This window comes from Entelurus aequoreus, linkage group LG01 (genome assembly GCF_033978785.1).
Source record: "Entelurus aequoreus isolate RoL-2023_Sb linkage group LG01, RoL_Eaeq_v1.1, whole genome shotgun sequence".
NCBI lineage: Eukaryota > Metazoa > Chordata > Actinopteri > Syngnathiformes > Syngnathidae > Entelurus > Entelurus aequoreus.
Window position 1 is genome coordinate 353,711 of NC_084731.1, and position 19,018 is coordinate 372,728.

At 43.5% G+C, this 19,018-nt stretch overlaps 1 protein-coding gene across 10 annotated transcripts in view; it reads left to right on the forward strand.

Moving 5' to 3' along the window:
- Nucleotides 1–1,416, forward strand: part of LOC133646167 (kalirin-like) — an 87,038-nt gene extending 85,622 nt beyond the window's left edge. For 7 of the 10 annotated variants that reach the window (XM_062041303.1, XM_062041294.1, XM_062041321.1 and 4 more), the window contains 2 exons: nucleotides 172–317; nucleotides 374–1,413. In XM_062041303.1, the coding sequence (XP_061897287.1) occupies nucleotides 172–317; nucleotides 374–559 (332 nt within the window). In that variant the 3' untranslated portion in view covers nucleotides 560–1,413. Of the gene's footprint in view, nucleotides 1–171; nucleotides 318–373 lie in introns of all 10 variants that reach the window. The other 3 variants (XM_062041287.1, XM_062041278.1, XM_062041268.1) reach the window with 3 other exon arrangements.
- The last annotated feature ends 17,602 nt before the right edge of the window (nucleotides 1,417–19,018 follow it).

The window sequence follows — 19,018 nt, forward strand, 5'->3', positions numbered from 1 at the left end:
AGAATTGTACCAGACTTTTGGTATTAGTGTTCCTGTAAAAAAAAGACACATACTGTAGAGCTAAAAGTGCATATATCATTTGTACACATGTTTTCTCTCAATGAGTCCAAACATTGCCTCCCAACATTGCCTTCACTTTGCTCACTAAACATGGATGACTTCTTTCAATAGCTCTCCAATCTCCAATCGAGTACCAAAAGAAGGAAGGCGGGATATCAGTGACCCGCCCACTGTCATCGGTACGATCACCTTTAGCCCCGCCCACACCAAATGGACACGCCTCTCAGCCTCCGCCAGAAAGCGATCACGACAACCAGGTGAGCCAAACTTTAGCTGGTGCCCTCTTCCTCTACTCATGACCTGTGACCCCTAGGAGCTGGTGCTGGTCCTTCAGGACTTTGTGGCCGTGCATGAAGACGAGATCTCCGTGTTCCAAGGCGAGAAGGTTCAGGTTCTGTCCTCCAACCAGCAGGGTCAGAGTCTTGTGTACCGCCCGGCCAACAGCGACTCACCGGCCGCTGAAGGCTGGGTGGCACGAAGCGCACTCAGCACACACTGACACACACACACACACACACACACACACACACACACACACACACACACGCACACACACACACACACACACACACTGTAGCAGCTCATGTAGACTGGCCCTCCCGTTAGTGTCCAACTCCACACATTGTCCAATCAGGACTGGTCTTTCAGCCGCCAACACCAGGCTGGGATCCCAGGAAGTCAACTTTTCCTTTCTCTGGATGAGTGGCAGTGAGCGAGCTCTCCATGTGACTCCTAAGCTGTCACGTGAATACTATGTCAAATACTGAGAAAATACTGAAGACTAATAGAAGAGTTTTTTCAGCACAAAAGAGAAATCCTAGTGTGGGTGTGTCAGAGTGTGTCTTAGTGGCGCCACCTTGTGTTCTTTGACTAGCAGTTAGGTGATGTAGCATTGCTTGACCACCACATTGTTTTTCTTGTTTCCACCTGCTCATCAGTGATGGCGCCACCTTGGTGTGTGCAGCTCTGCTCACTTTGGACATTCTTCTTTGTGTCCACCAATGAGACACTTCGGATTGATTTGTCTTTCTTCAATCTCCCGTCTTAATTGTTGCCTGTTCAGCCTCACGATTCCCCGTCTTTTCTGCCTCCTTGTTTCCTGTCAACCTCTCTACCTGCCTGCCATTCTCCTGGTGCCATTCTCAGACAACACCCTGGTCCTTAAGGAACTATGCAGCCTGGCTTTAAGGTCCATTGCAGCGCTCCACTTTTCACCAGTTTACATTGAAGAGGAGTCGCCAAGTTGGCTTTGGGCTCAAATGCAGAGGACTGGTCTGGGCGAGGGCAGAATAGAGCGCACTACAATGCAGAGGACTGGTCTGGGCGGGGGCAGAATAGAGCGCACTACAATGCAGAGGACTGGTCTGGGCGAGGGCAGAATAGAGCGCACTACAATGCAGAGGACTGGTCTGGGCGAGGGCAGAATAGAGCGCACTACAATGCAGAGGACTGGTCTGGGCGAGGGCAGAATAGAGCGCACTACAATGCAGAGGACTGGTCTGGGCGGGGGCAGAATAGAGCGCACTACAATGCAGAGGACTGGTCTGGGCGAGGGCAGAATAGAGCGCACTACAATGCAGAGGACTGGTCTGGGCGAGGGCAGAATAGAGCGCACTACAATGCAGAGGACTGGTCTGGGCGAGGGCAGAATAGAGCGCACTACAATGCAGAGGACTGGTCTGGGCGGGGGCAGAATAGAGCGCACTACAATGCAGAGGACTGGTCTGGGCGAGGGCAGAATAGAGCGCACTACAATGCAGAGGACTGGTCTGGGCGAGGGCAGAATAGAGCGCACTACAATGCAGAGGACTGGTCTGGGCGGGGGCAGAATAGAGCGCACTACAATGCAGAGGACTGGTCTGGGCGGGGGCAGAATAGAGCGCACTACAATGCAGAGGACTGGTCTGGGTGAGGACAGAATAGAGCGCACTACAATGCAGAGGACTGGTCTGGGCGGGGGCAGAATAGAGCGCACTACAATGCAGAGGACTGGTCTGGGTGAGGGCAGAATAGAGCGCACTACAATGCAGAGGACTGGTCTGGGTGAGGACAGAATAGAGCGCACTACAATGCAGAGGACTGGTCTGGGCGAGGGCAGAATAGAGCGCACTACAATGCAGAGGACTGGTCTGGGCGAGGGCAGAATAGAGCGCACTACAATGCAGAGGACTGGTCTGGGCGGGGGCAGAATAGAGCGCACTACAATGCAGAGGACTGGTCTGGGCGGGGGCAGAATAGAGCGCACTACAATGCAGAGGACTGGTCTGGGTGAGGACAGAATAGAGCGCACTACAATGCAGAGGACTGGTCTGGGCGAGGGCAGAATAGAGCGCACTACAATGCAGAGGACTGGTCTGGGTGAGGGCAGAATAGAGCGCACTACAATGCAGAGGACTGGTCTGGGCGAGGGCAGAATAGAGCGCACTACAATGCAGAGGACTGGTCTGGGCGGGGGCAGAATAGAGCGCACTACAATGCAGAGGACTGGTCTGGGCGGGGGCAGAATAGAGCGCACTACAATGCAGAGGACTGGTCTGGGTGAGGGCAGAATAGAGCGCACTACAATGCAGAGGACTGGTCTGGGCGAGGGCAGAATAGAGCGCACTACAATGCAGAGGACTGGTCTGGGCGAGGGCAGAATAGAGCGCACTACAATGCAGAGGACTGGTCTGGGTGAGGGCAGAATAGAGCGCACTACAATGCAGAGGACTGGTCTGGGCGAGGGAAGAATAGAGCGCACTACAATGCAGAGGACTGGTCTGGGCGGGGGCAGAATAGAGCGCACTACAATGCAGAGGACTGGTCTGGGCGAGGGAAGAATAGAGCGCACTACAATGCAGAGGACTGGTCTGGGCGGGGGCAGAATAGAGCGCACTACAATGCAGAGGACTGGTCTGGGTGAGGGCAGAATAGAGCGCACTACAATGCAGAGGACTGGTCTGGGCGAGGGAAGAATAGAGCGCACTACAATGCAGAGGACTGGTCTGGGCGGGGGCAGAATAGAGCGCACTACAATGCAGAGGACTGGTCTGGGCGAGGGCAGAATAGAGCGCACTACAAAGAGTTTGAGGTGGAATGTCACGCACTGTATTCAAAATGTTTGAGACACGCTACATTTGGAAGGTTTCTGTAGTGCATTTGAAAGGGTGGAAGTGCTGAAAGTAGAGAGCACTATAAGTGCTGAAAGTAGAGAGCACTATAAGGTGATGAAAAGCACACTAGCAAGAAGAGAGTCAGCTGACCAACAAGTGTTATTTCTATAAGCTGCTAAATGACTTAACAGCTCTGTGTCAAATGTTTGTAATAAACTTCATTTTTCATCCGAGACCTTTGTCATGAATCCTGTTGGCTTTTATTGCCTCCCCACTCAAGTACTGCAACCAGTCGGCTTGTAAGATTTCTAATGAAGAATATACCTTTTGTTTTCTCTTTCTGGCCCCGTACTCAAAACTACAGATCAAACATTCCAACGCTACAAAAGAAAAAAAAATCCAACTACCATAAAAAAAATGCCATGGCAAAATACAGCAAATTAAAATGAACGCTGCAGGTTGGAATCAAATGTGAAAGAAAAATGCTGCAAACGATAAAATGTGCCTGAAGTGCGTGGGCGTCACTTGGGGTTAAGAACGGGGCGAGGGTCATACCCCCGAGACATTCACATGATCTTGTACTTCAAATATCTTTTTGCTCTGAGTGATTGTTATTTTAGGATTGATTGATTGATTGAGACTTTTATTAGTAGGTTGCACAGTGAAGTACATATTCCGTACAATTGACCACTAAATGGTAACACCCCAATAAGTTTTTCAACTTGTTTAAGTCGGGGTCTACTATCATCATAATACAGTCATCACACAAGATAATCACATTGAATTATTTACATTATTTACAATCAGGGGTGTGGAGGGGGGGGGGGGGTATGGACAGCAAGTAGTGGACATAGAGAGAGAGAGAGAGAGAGAGAGAGAGAGAGAGAGAGAGAGAGAGAGATCAGAAGGCATAAGAAAAAGAAAAAGTATCTGCATTTGATTGTTTACATTTGATTATTAGCAATCTGGGGAGGGTGTTAGTTTAGGGTTGTAGCTGCCTGGAGGTGAACTTTTATTGCGGTTTTGAAGGAGGATAGAGATGCCCTTTCTTTTATACCTGTTGGGAGCGCATTCCACATTGATGTGGCATAGAAAGAGAATGAGTTAAGACCTTTGTTAGTTGGGAATCTGGCTTTAACGTGGTTAGTGGAGCTCCCCCTGGTGTTGTGGTTATGGAGGTCATTTACGTTAAGGAAGTAGTTTGACATGTACTTCGGTATCAGGGAGGTGTAGTGGATTTTATAGACTAGGCTCAGTGCAAGTTGTTTAACTCTGTCCTCCACCTTGAGCCAGCCCACTTTAGAGAAGTGGGAAGGAGTGAGGTGGGATCTGGGGTGGAGGTCTAGAAGTAACCTGACTAGCTTGTTCTGAGATGTTTGGAGTCTAGATTTGAGGGTTTTGGAGGTGCTAGGGTACCAGGAGGTGCATGCGTAATGGAAAAAGGGTTGAACGAGAGTTCCCGCTAGAATCCTCAAGGTGCTTTTGTTGACCAGAGAGGAGATTCTGTAGAGAAATCTCGTTCGTTGGTTAACCTTTTTGATTACCTTGGTTGCCATTTTATCACAGGAAAGATTAGCCTCTAGAATGTAACCTAGGTAGGTGACCTCATCTTTCCTGGTGATAACAATGTCACCTACTTTTATGGAACCTACAGCTCACTGAGAGGGGGGGGACACGGTGCCGTTCACCTCTACCACCTGCTCCCTCCCCTCCAAGTATGATTGCATCCAGCTCCTTGAGGTTTTGTTAAATCTGATTGCTCTGAGCTTATCCAACAGTATAGCGTGGTTAACGGTGTCAAAGGCCTTCTGAAGGTCCAGCATGACCATGCCGCAGTATTTGCCCGCGTCCACCTCATGTTTGATGTGGTCGCTCACATAGAGAAGGCATGTGTCAGTGGAGTGGTTAGTTCTGAAGTCAGATAGAGAAGGCATGTGTCAGTGGAGTGGTTAGTTCTGAAGTCAGATAGAGAAGGCATGTGTCAGTGGAGTGGTTAGTTCTGAAGTCAGATAGAGAAGGCATGTGTCAGTGGAGGGGTTAGTTCTGAAGTCAGATAGAGAAGGCATGTGTCAGTGGAGTGGTTAGTTCTGAAGTCAGATAGAGAAGGCATGTGTCAGTGGAGTGGTTAGTTCTGAAGTCAGATAGAGAAGGCATGTGTCAGTGGAGTGGTTAGTTCTGAAGTCAGATAGAGAAGGCATGTGTCAGTGGAGTGGTTAGTTCTGAAGTCAGATAGAGAAGGCATGTGTCAGTGGAGTGGTTAGTTCTGAAGTCAGATAGAGAAGGCATGTGTCAGTGGAGTGGTTAGTTCTGAAGTCACATAGAGAAGGCATGTGTCAGTGGAGTGGTTAGTTCTGAAGTCAGATAGAGAAGGCATGTGTCAGTGGAGTGGTTAGTTCTGAAGTCAGATAGAGAAGGCATGTGTCAGTGGAGTGGTTAGTTCTGAAGTCAGATAGAGAAGGCATGTGTCAGTGGAGTGGTTAGTTCTGAAGCCGGATTGGAATTTGTACATGAGTTTATTAGTGGCCAGGTAACTATCCACCTGTTCATAAACTATTTTCTCCATTACTTTGGAAATGGAACTGAGAATAGAAACATGTATGACATCATACATGTTATTTTAGGATGACATCATACGTGACTGAAGTGATTGTTATTTTAGGATGACATCATACATGACTGATGATTGTTATTTTAAGATGACATCATACGTGACTGAAGTGATTGTTATTTTAGGATGACATCATACATGTTATTTTAGGATGACATCATACATGTTTTTTTAGGATGACATCATACATGTTATTTTAGGATGACATACGTGACTGAAGTGATTGTTATTTTAGGATGACATCATACATGTTATTTTAGGATGACATCATACGTGACTGATGATTGTTATTTTAGGATGACATCATACGTGACTGATGATTGTTATTTTAGGATGACATCATACGTGACTGAGCTTGGCTCCATGTTTCCAGAGCTGAAACGAGTGACAGAAATCAAGCAGCCATCATCATGACAACAGTTTTCCCTAACTAGTTGAGAGGTCAACAATTGATGGTCCAAGAAGATCTTTAAAAGGCTCAAATCAATGCTATCTCACCACTATAGAAATAATATTACATAATGAATGTCCAGAATAAAAGCTTTCATCGAGGTAGAACTATCCAACATATTTGACAATCAGCAGGATTTTGTAACCGTTTACTTTTTTTTATTAATATGATGAAGTTCAGCGTATTAAACAATTTTAACATCCATCCATTTTTTTATAAAGGGTTGATTTATATAGGCTAGTAAGGTCAAGTTGTGTACCTGACAACAGGTTGATTTATATAGGCTAGTAAGGTCAAGTTGTGTACCTGACAACAGGTTGATTTATATAGGCTAGTAAGGTCAAGTTGTGTACCTGACAACAGGTTGATTTATATAGGCTAGTAAGGTCAAGTTGTGTACCTGACAACGGGTTGATTTATATAGGCTAGTAAGGTCAAGTTGTGTACCTGACAACAGGTTGATTTATATAGGCTAGTAAGGTCAAGTTGTGTACCTGACAACAGGTTGATTTATATAGGCTAGTAAGGTCAAGTTGTGTACCTGACAACAGGTTGATTTATATAGGCTAGTAAGGTCAAGTTGTGTACCTGACAACGGGTTGATTTATATAGGCTAGTAAGGTCAAGTTGTGTACCTGACAACAGGTTGATTTATATAGGCTAGTAAGGTCAAGTTGTGTACCTGACAACAGGTTGATTTATATAGGCTAGTAAGGTCAAGTTGTGTACCTGACAACGGGTTGATTTATATAGGCTAGTAAGGTCAAGTTGTGTACCTGACAACGGGTTGATTTATATAGGCTAGTAAGGTAAAGTTGTGTACCTGACAACAGGTTGATTTATATAGGCTAGTAAGGTAAAGTTGTGTACCTGACAACAGGTTGATTTATATAGGCTAGTAAGGTAAAGTTGTGTACCTGACAACGGGTTGATTTATATAGGCTAGTAAGGTCAAGTTGTGTACCTGACAACGGGTTGATTTATATAGGCTAGTAAGGTCAAGTTGTGTACCTGACAACGGGTTGATTTATATAGGCTAGTAAGGTCAAGTTGTGTACCTGACAACAGGTTGATTTATACAGGCTAGTAAGGTCAAGTTGTGTACCTGACAACGGGTTGATTTATATAGGCTAGTAAGGTCAAGTTGTGTACCTGACAACGGGTTGATTTATACAGGCTAGTAAGGTCAAGTTGTGTACCTGACAACAGGTTGATTTATATAGGCTAGTAAGGTAAAGTTGTGTACCTGACAACGGGTTGATTTATATAGGCTAGTAAGGTCAAGTTGTGTACCTGACAACGGGTTGATTTATATAGGCTAGTAAGGTCAAGTTGTGTACCTGACAACGGGTTGATTTATATAGGCTAGTAAGGTCAAGTTGTGTACCTGACAACAGGTTGATTTATATAGGCTAGTAAGGTAAAGTTGTGTACCTGACAACGGGTTGATTTATATAGGCTAGTAAGGTCAAGTTGTGTACCTGACAACGGGTTGATTTATATAGGCTAGTAAGGTCAAGTTGTGTACCTGACAACTTGACCTTACTAGCCTATATAAATCAACCCTTTATAAATACACATTAGTAGGCTAAATGAACCTCTTCAAAACATCCATCCATTTTCTACCGCTTGTAGGGACACGTTGGCTGGAGCCTATCCCAGCTGCATTGGTACAACATTCACCATTAAAACATCCTTCTAGAAACCCACGGGGATTTCAACCCAATTCCCTTTGCTTTGTAATACAACAAGAAACTAATCTGTCCTCATATTTTTACCAGTGACAGAGCATGAGGTGGCTGGGAGCACATCAAATGTTATATGACGCACTTTATCATTCAATAATTGACACATGACTGTAACAATAGGAGCTATTGTTAAAATACACTATATTGACAAAAGTATTTGTCCACCTGCCTTGACTCACATATGAACTAGAAGTGCCATCCCAGTCCTAACCCATAGGGTTCAATACGACCTTTTGCAGCTATTACAGCTTCAACTCTTCTGGGAAGGCTGTCCACAAGGTTGCAGAGTGTGTTTATAGCAATTTCCCACCATTCTTCCATTGGTGAGGTCACACACTGATGTTGGTGGAGAAGGCCTGGCTCTCAGTCTCCCTTCTAATTCACCCCAAAGGTGTTCTATGGGGTTCAGGTCAGGACTCTGTGCAGGCCAGTCAAGTTCATCCCCATTAGACTCTGTCATCCATGTCTTTATGGACCTTGCTTTGTGCACTGGTGCTCAGTCATGTTGGAAGAGGAAGGGGCCCGCTCCAAACTGTTCCCACAAGGTTGGGAGCATGGAATTGTCCAAAATGTTTTGGTATCCTGGAGCATTCAAAGTTCCTTTCACTGGAACTAAGGGGCCAAGCCCAACTCCTGAAAAACAACCCCACACCATAATTCCTCCTCCACCAAATGTCACACTCGGCACAATGCAGTGTGAAATGTAGCGTTGTCCTGGCAACCTCCAAAGCCAGACTGCTCCATCAGATGTAAAAGTGTGACTCATCAGTCCATAGAAGGCGTCTCCACTGCTCTACAGTCCAGTGGTGATGTCCTTTACACCACTGCATCCCACGCTTTGCATTGGACTTGCTGATGTATGGCTTAGATGCAGCTGCTCGGCCATGGAAAGCCATTCCATGAAGCTCTCTGCGTACTGTACGTGGGCTAATTGGAAGGTGACATGAAGTTTGGAGCTCTGTAGCAAGTGACTGTGCAGAAAGTCTTTGCACTATGCTGACCTCTCTGTCACTTTACCTGGCCTACCACTTTGCACTATGCTGACCTCTCTGTCACTTTACCTGGCCTACCACTTTGCACTATGCTGACCTCTCTGTCACTTTACCTGGCATACCACTTTGCACTATGCTGACCTCTCTGTCACTTTACCTGGCCTACCACTTTGCACTATGCTGACCTCTCTGGCATTTTACCTGGCATACCACTTTGCACTATGCTGACCTCTCTGTCACTTTACCTGGCCTACCACTTTGCACTATGCTGACCTCTCTGTCACTTTACCTGGCCTACCACTTGCTGGCTGACTTGCTGTTGTCACCTTCCAATTAGCCCACGGTGGTGGTATGGGTGTGATATGGACAGGAATGTTTAGACATTTAGGACAGACAATAGATATATGATTTATGTGAATATGATGTCATGGATAGGAATGTCTGATGCTGGATGTCAATACAAATCAAATGAAAAACTAAATAAATAAGGACGTGTGCAAATAGTGAGAAGTCAAACAAAAGTTGTACATTCCATCATTTAGAGGCAGAAAGACCAAGTTGAAAGATGACTTTAAAGGCCTACTGAAATGAAATGTTCTTATTTAAACGGGAATAGCAGATCCATTCTATGTGTCATACTTCATCGTTTCACCATATTGCCATATTTTTGCTGATTTAGTAGAGAACATCGACGATAAAGTTTGCAACTTTTGGTGGCTGATAAAAAAGCTTTGCCTGTAGCAGAAGTAGCGTGACGTCACAGGTTGTGGAGCTCCTCACATCTGCACATTGTTTACAATCATGGCCACCAGCAGCGAGAGAGATTCGGACCGAGAAAGCGACGATTACCCCATTAATTTGAGCGAGGATGAAAGATTTGTGGATGAGGAAAGTGAGAGTGAAGGACTAGAGGGCAGTGGAAGCGATTCAGATAGGGAAGATGCTGTGAGAGGCGGGTGGGACCTGATACTCAGCTGGGAATGACTACAAGAGTAAATAAACACAAGACATATATATACTCTATTAGCCACAACACAACCAGGTTTATATTTAATATGCCACATAACAAACACCTCCCCCCTCCCGTCCATATAACCCACCAATACAACTCCAACACCCGCACAACACACTCAATCCCACAGCCCAAAGTAGCGTTCACCTCCCCAAAGTTCATACAGCACATATATTTCCCCAAAGTTACGTACGTGACATGCACATAGCGGCACGCACAGACGGGCAAGCCATCAAATGTTTGGAAGCCGCAGCTGCGTACTCACGGTAGCGCGTCTGCTATCCAACTCAAAGACCTCCTGGTAAGAGTCTCTGTTGTCCCAGTTCTCCACAGGCCAATGGTAAAGCTTGACTCATCTTTCGGGAATGTAAACAATGAAACATTGGCTACGTGTTTGTGTTGCTGCAGCCAGCCGCTAATACACCGCTTCCCACCTACAGCTTTCTTCTTTGCTGTCTCCATTGTATATTGAACAAATTGCAACAGATTCACCAACACAGATGTCCAGAATACTGTGGAATTATGTGATGAAAACAGACGACTTAATAGCTGGCCACAATGCGGGCCCAAAATGTCCGCTACAATCCGTGACGTCACGCGCAAACGTCATCATACCGAGACGTTTTCAGCAGGATATTTCCTGGGAAATGTAAAATGTCACTTTAGTAATCTAACCCGGCCGTATTGGCATGTGTTGCAATGTTAAGATGTCATCATTGATGTATAAACTATCAGACTGTGTGGTCGCTAGTAGTGGCTTTCAGTAGGCCTTTAAACACACACACAACACACTATGTTACACTACATTACATACTACATTAAACAAGTGAAGACACTATATTAGACTACATTACATACTACATTAAACAAGTGAAGACACTATATTAGACTACATTACATACTACATTAAACAAGTGAAGACACTATATTAGACTACATTACATACTACATTAAACAAGTGAAGACACTATGTTAGACTACATTACATACTACATTAAACAAGTGAAGACACTATATTAGACTACATTACATACTACATTAAACAAGTGAAGACACTATATTAGACTACATTACATACTACATTAAACAAGTGAAGACACTATATTAGACTACATTACATACTACATTAAACAAGTGAAGACACTATATTAGACTACATTACATACTACATTAAACAAGTGAAGACACTATGTTAGACTACATTACATACTACATTAAACAAGTGAAGACACTATATTAGACTACATTACATACTACATTAAACAAGTGAAGACACTATGTTAGACTACATTACATACTACATTAAACAAGTGAAGAACTATATTAGACTACATTACATACTACATTAAACAAGTGAAGACACTATATTAGACTACATTACATACTACATTAAACAAGTGAAGACACTATATTAGACTACATTACATACTACATTAAACAAGTGAAGACACTATATTAGACTACATTACATACTACATTAAACAAGTGAAGACACTATATTAGACTACATTACATACTACATTAAACAAGTGAAGACACTATATTAGACTACATTACATACTACATTAAACAAGTGAAGAACTATATTAGACTACATTACATACTACATTAAACAAGTGAAGACACTATATTAGACTACATTACATACTACATTAAACAAGTGAAGACACTATGTTAGACTACATTACATACTACATTAAACAAGTAAAGACACTATGTTACATTACATACTACATTAAACAAGTGAAGACACTATATTAGACTACATTACATACTACATTAAACAAGTGAAGACACTATATTAGACTACATTACATACTACATTAAACAAGTGAAGACACTATATTAGACTACATTACATACTACATTAAACAAGTGAAGACACTGTTAGACTACATTACATACTACATTAAACAAGTAAAGACACTATATTAGACTACATTACATACTACATTAAACAAGTGAAGACACTATATTAGACTACATTACATACTACATTAAACAAGTGAAGACACTATATTAGACTACATTACATACTACATTAAACAAGTGAAGACACTATGTTAGACTACATTACATACTACATTAAACAAGTGAAGACACTATATTAGACTACATTACATACTACATTAAACAAGTGAAGACACTATGTTAGACTACATTACATACTACATTAAACAAGTGAAGACACTATGTTAGACTACATTACATACTACATTAAAACAAGTTGTCTTGAGTTAGTGTCAGCAGTTAAAGGTCAAAGGACTGTGAGATGTGAATAAGAGAAGTTGTAAAGTCATAAAGTCTTTTACCTAATTAGAGATACAAGAGTTTAAAGTTCACAGATACTGCACTTCAATTTTTATCACACTGCACGCAAAAAATATATGACCATGTTTTTTAGACAAATATATATATATATGTGTGTATATATATATATATATATATATACATATATATATATTGTTGGAAGCAGAGCAGAATCATATCCATATTTAAGTGTTACTTCTTTCTAAACTCCTATAGTCATATAAAGAATAGCTAGTATTCTTCCTTCTTTTGAGTCTCATAGTAAGGTGTTGGCCTTCTAGATTGGAATGTGTCAGAGTAGAGATAACTCGGAGTAGTCTAAACAAAGGGAGTGGGGGCGAGGGACAGAGGGAAGATCACGGGACTTCGGGGGGTTTGAGGGGAGACCGAGCTAGACCGATCTGGACCGGGCTGGGGAACGCTGGTGTGCTAGATTGGTCTCACGTTTGTCCTCTAAGCTTGGAGAATAAACCACAAAATACCAATTACTGCCTGTTGATTGAATATAAACATCAGCTTATGTGCCATAAAAAGAATCTGGGAGAGACTAGCAATTTGAATTCCCCATTGGAGGAATGCTAGCAACGCAACAATTTGGGGGCTCGTCCGGGATGGCACGCTGTTGATTGGTGACTTCTTGCAATCTTCTGAACAGACTCAATTGGCCAATTCAAGGTAAGCAGAACCTTTCTTTTTAGATAAAATCTGCGTTAGGAGTCTGTCCTGAAGTCTGTAAGTCAAACACTGTTTTTTAATCCCAGGCACAGATTGGTGATTTTGATAGATTGATTGCATTTTTGCCGAGCCTGCCATTGCATTAAAATTGTAAATAAGTGGTCAACTCAGGCCATTGTGTCTCGATTACCGTGACGGGCAGTTTCATTGACGAGTGAACTAATAGTTGGGTGTAGCTTACCCTGGGAATTTGGTCGTCCCTTAATGAGTACGGGTTGCAAGATCCCAGTGACGATAATAGGGCACTGAAACGTACGGAAAAGGCTGGAGGCCATTTGTAAAGTACAATAAAGACTCCCGGGTTGGAAGATCCCAGTGCGATAAGGGCACTAGAATTAAGAAAATATAGACACAATGGCCTTGGAGTGTGACAAACAGAAATGTGATGGCAGCGGGGGAGGAATGTGATGAATCATAACTGTTTAATGATCAATTGAATGGACGGTTGTCGACAATGGAATTAGCAGGTAGAGTTAAAAAAAACACACAAAAAAAACATTCCTTGTAAGGGTTAAGAGGGAGTTTACAATACTCGAAAAGTTGTGAACTCAAACGTCTGGTAAAATAAAAAGTAACTGGAAGTTTTATGGTAAAGTGAAAAGGAAAGAGAGTGCTCGTGTGTGTGTGTGCGTGTGCGTGAGTGCATACGCGTGCTCGTGTGTGTGTGTGCTGCTGAGTGTGTGTGTGTGTGTGTGTGTGTGTGTGTGTGTGTGTGTGTGTGTGTGTGTGTGTGTGTGTGTGTGTGTGTGTGTGTGTGTGTGTGTGTGTGTGTGTGTCAAACGACCCGCCCAGACTTTGACTAGGCCACCGCCCCCTACTCCAGTGACAAGAGAAGGAGGTATTAACACGCCCCTCTAAGATTAATCTTGCCTCCGAAAATTAACCCCTTCTACACGTCTGTCCATTTCCCTACGGCAGACATTTTTGACAAATGACATTAACAATATGGGAAAAGGATGTTTATAACCTTACGTTACGTGAATGGTTTCTAGGAGAACAGAAGATAGAAACATTGTGTGAAGTGTAAGGAAGAGTTAGGGTACAGGAGGTTGTTTGTAAAGGAAAACGAAAGTGAAGGAAAGATGAGAAAGTGACAAATGAAGGTATTTGTAAATGGTATGCTGTTGATTGTTGTTAGCTGCAAGTTTGTTTATTTGTTTGTTTAGTTGTTTGAGTGAAATGGGAAGAAATCAATAGGAATAATTAGATGCAAAATGGAATAAAACTATGAGTGCGATAGAAAATGAATGAATAAATGAAATAAGTTCATTTTGGTCATATAATCAACCATCAATCAATCAATCAATGTTTATCTATATAGCCCTAAATCACAAGTGTCTCAAAGGGCTGTACAAGCCACAACAACATCGGCCTATCCTATACATTCACTGAACATTAAATTACCTGGAACATCAACGTTAAAAGAGAAAGTATTAACCCCTTATTTTGCAAGTCTGACCATTTTCCTCCAGCAGAGGGCGGTGCACACCAGACATTTTTGACACATGACAATTATAGGGGCCTACTTTAATATAAGTCTCTTGCCGATGCATACATGCAAGCCATTGTTGACCTTGTTTCCCACCTGTACCTCCGGAAAGGAACCTTTGGCCAAACACTTTGGACAAAGTTAATCCTGATATACACGGTGCCAAAAACAATATATGGCAGGACATTTTATTCATCCCATGCAAAATAGGGCTAATGACAGAGCAACAAGGAAACGACTACTTAAATTACAGATCGCTGAAGATAAAAGGTTAAAAGAACCAAAATGTCAAAGATCAGCTAGGGTATATTCAGCAGTGGGTGACCTTGCTTTTGAGTTCCAACAGGTGGAGGAAAGAATCCTCAACAGACGTGCGGTTGGACTCGGGTGGTGGACAACACGATGCTTCAAAGCCGGTCTGGGGTAGACACTGTTTCGGCTGTGACCAGCCTGGTCACTGGAGTCGTGACTGTCCGAACATTTCTGAACAGGAAAGGTTCCGTCGTGCCAACAAACGAACACGAAGGCGTGTAAGAGGACGCCCACATCAGGAGCCGCAGCAGGAAGTACCGACAGGACCCCTGCTGGACATGAGTGTCAACGGACAATTTTATCAGCCACCCATTCGATTCTGAATGCAGAGGTACAAAAAAAAAAAACGGTGTGCTTCCTCTTTAAAGGTCGAAGGCTTCGCTGGGGTCACAAGAAGGTTACCTGTCACCAAACCACTTCCGGTTCAGATTGCTGGACCTCCTTTACAGACTGTACCCTGACATTCAAATCGCAAAGAAGGAACATTCCTGGTGTTACCTGACGGCTGAACCACCCAGCTGCGACACCACTACCAAGACTCCTCCATGAGCTCATACCACAGCCTGAAACAACAGGAATGGCTGACATCCAACTGCTCTAACAGTGGAAACCCTGACCGGCTGAGATGCTTCCGTGTGTTCTGCCACCCGACTCGCCATATGTTATGATTATTTATATATGTTGGAACTCAAGGTGTGGCTGCTCATGTTGACCTATCTTTGCAACAGCTAGCATGGTATAAGATGGACACAATAGTGTCCCACATTGTTCCCTTGCTCTCTGTCTCGCCTACAAAACCAAAGAACTTAGGTCCAATGATAAGACACGGCGTAGCTGCCAAACATTACACCGACACCCAAATACCACATTTTCAATTGTTTAGGTTTAGCCCATGGTTATGTTAAACACATAACTATGGGCTGCACTTTAGACACCTGTAGGCTACGAGGAGCTAGCAGCTACACAACAGCTGAGCTAAAACGACACATTACACATTTAAGCATATCAAATAATTATAGTTGCTCATTACATACACATAGTCGTCAAGACAGAAGTCTGATAGAAAGTATTCAGTAACAAACGTGTCTGCATCATTCAACTTTCTACAACCTGAGCTTGACTTAATGAATTATTGGGGCCACCAGGTGTGGTAAAATTTCAAAATACTATTGCTAAAGCATCCGCCATAAGGGTAGTATTTTTCTAGTATTGGTGACAATATAAATATAAGCATATTTTGTTACTTTCACCATATTGAATAAGTTACATAAAAGTTAGGGTTTAGTTGAGTTTGAGTTATTTGTGATATCGCTAAGGGGTCCCCTACCCTAACACCACCCCCCAGTGGACCATAGAGACTAAAGAGACTTTCATTGACCTCAAACATGACCTGTCCTTCGCTACTTGACTATTAGCTGACCTTTTTCTTACATGTTTCTGAAAGTGATAGTATGACTAACACAGTCCTTTTTTCAGAAACAGAAGGGGGTGAGTGAGGGTGGATACAGACTCCTTGGAACAAAATCGACAATCATCCGACTCTGACACATTCCATAGTTTTAACATTTTTCCCGTGGGTAAGAAGTTATAACTAATTTTAATTTGAAAATAATGATTTTACACATCGATAGTACTTTAGTATATCAAATTTAGAATATGGAGGAGGTGAGGGTGAACCATGTATAGTCTTTGATTTCACTGATATGATCAATACGGTACAAGGGAAAAGGTACGTACTGACTTGTGTTGACAATCACAGTGGTTGGCCGGAAGCAACAACAACCCCAAAAGAGGATGCAATATCAGTAATTAAATGACTTGTGAATGACCTAGTACCCCGACATGGTTTCCCCAAAAAGATTAGGTCAGACAACGGCAACCATTTTAAAAAATACTCACTTAGCCTTGGTCAAAAAGGCTTTCGGACTAGAACACAGGTTTGGAGTACCATCGTCAGTCCCAAGGCAAGGTTGAAAAGGATGGACCAGAACATCAAAAACTAATTGGCTAAAATCTGTGCACAGACCAAATTTAATTGGATTGACATGTTGCAATTAGCGTTAATGATCATTCGAAGATCCGTGAATAAAACTGTTTTACTGCCCTTAGAGTTTTTCACCCTATGAGCTGCATACAGGTCAGCCATTCACAGTACCAGCAGCCCCCCATGGAAGGAGGACTCAGCGTAAAACCAAAATGGTATTTTACACAAAAAATTGCAGAATTTGTGTGCCAGTTCTTCTGTACAGATTCCCTTCCGCCCGCTGAGAGGGTCAAGATCAAGGTCATCAAACGCAAGTGGACGGAGCCCAGGTGGACTGGTCCCTTCAAGGTCGTGGAACGGACGTCCCACGCCCTTCGACTGGCTGGTGGAGGGGACACCTGGTACCACCTATCCCTCTGCACTACAGCTGAAGAACCTGACAGATTACCAGCGGATGTCATTGCTGACATCGCCACAACATCTGCCCCTCAGCCCAGGAGACGAGAGAGATTTTCTACCTACATTACTCTTTTCAACTTCTATATTGTATATCCTTGTGTGAGACCTATCCAGTATGCTAAATGTTTCTTAGTTTTTCTTGCTTGTTTGCAGCATAACTATCTGTGTCGTTACATTAAGTGAAAAGTTTGATGTTTATCCCCGTTTTGTTACCTAAATTACTCTGATATTGATAGACGAAAGGCAGGATGTTACACCCGGTAGTATTCCCTGATGGACTGGTGCTTGGGCGTGTTCTACTGTCTTTGTGTCTCAGTTCATCCTTCCTGACGACAGTGACTGACAAGTGTCTAAGAACATACAGCGGACTTTAAATAGACTGGGTCAAAGGGGATAGCAAGACTTATTTTTGACCTGTGCAGTGTGATTAATAACGGGGGACACAATAGCTATTACCGTGGTAATAACCTCTATATTTGTTACGACTCAACTCTGAACCATTGGTGTCGGATGCAGACAACATACTCTGGTAAGTTGTGCCCATCGTCCCTTTTATGTTGTTTTGGGGCTTGACCTGACTGATACAGACGCTAAAGGAATTATTAAAATAAATGTCCTTGAGAGGGCGTTAACTACCTCTACACCCTCTGTAGCACCTAAAGTACCACCCCACCTCGGTGGTGTTTCAAAGGCTCACATCTGTGCGTGCTAATGACATCACCACCGAAGGCCTGGTAACTTTGACCTTTGACCTTAGGAGCGGGTGCAGACAACCTGTGGCTCAGGTGGATGCCAAAACCTGGGTGACTGTGTTGCTTCTTCCGCTGGACGTCCCTTTTCCCACACTTACCCCGCCCCTTTTAAGTTGACTGACATGTGTACCCTTCTGTTGACAATGCCACCCGACTTCTTCCCTTTGTGGCCCAAAAGCTGAATTACACGCGTTTTCAAATTACAGGACCCTCTCCGTCCCCCAACAAATTGGGTGACATCAACCGTTACTGGTGCACCACACTGATAGATGGCTCTAGGATAGGCCCTTTGGCACGAGCTGACTTATTCTGGTGTTGTGGGAAGCACAGATTGTACATTAGAATCCCGACGTCAGCCGTTGGGCTTTGTGCTATGGTTAGACTGGTGACCCCACTCACCAAATTAACACCCCTTGGAACTCCTGTTTCAGCGGCCTCTCTAACTCCCCGCCGCCGTTGAGACTAACCAACCTGACTCGTGACGCCGTTGAGGGACTTGCTGAACAACTTGCTCCGACCTCCCTCAGGGCCGTTCAGATCCGCATAGCCCTTGACCGCATCCTAGCCAAGGAAGAAGGAGTGTGTGCAATGTTTGGTGACCAATGCTGTACCTTCATTCCTAACAACACTACCCCCGATGGCTCAGTTCAGAGGGCCTTAAAGGGCCTCCAGGCCCTGTCTAGGGAACTACTGAAGTTTCAGGGCCCTTCAAAGATTGGCTTCAAAGCACATTAGGCAGGTGGACTGACCTAATTAAGTCTGTCTTGGTCTCCATTCGGAGCTTTTTTGGCCATCATAGCCTCATGCGGTTGCTTTATCGCCCTTTGGGCTAAGTGTCACTAAAGGGGGTCTAGCAAAGTGGTAACTTTAAGACTTTCGAGAATTGTTAGTTTACTTCCCTGACCATGACGACATTGACGTGGACTCCTTCCATCTATCTCCCATGTAAATAAGCTGTTGTTTTATTGCTAGCTTGCTTAAAGAAAAAAAACAGCACCTACTTTAATGTGGGGC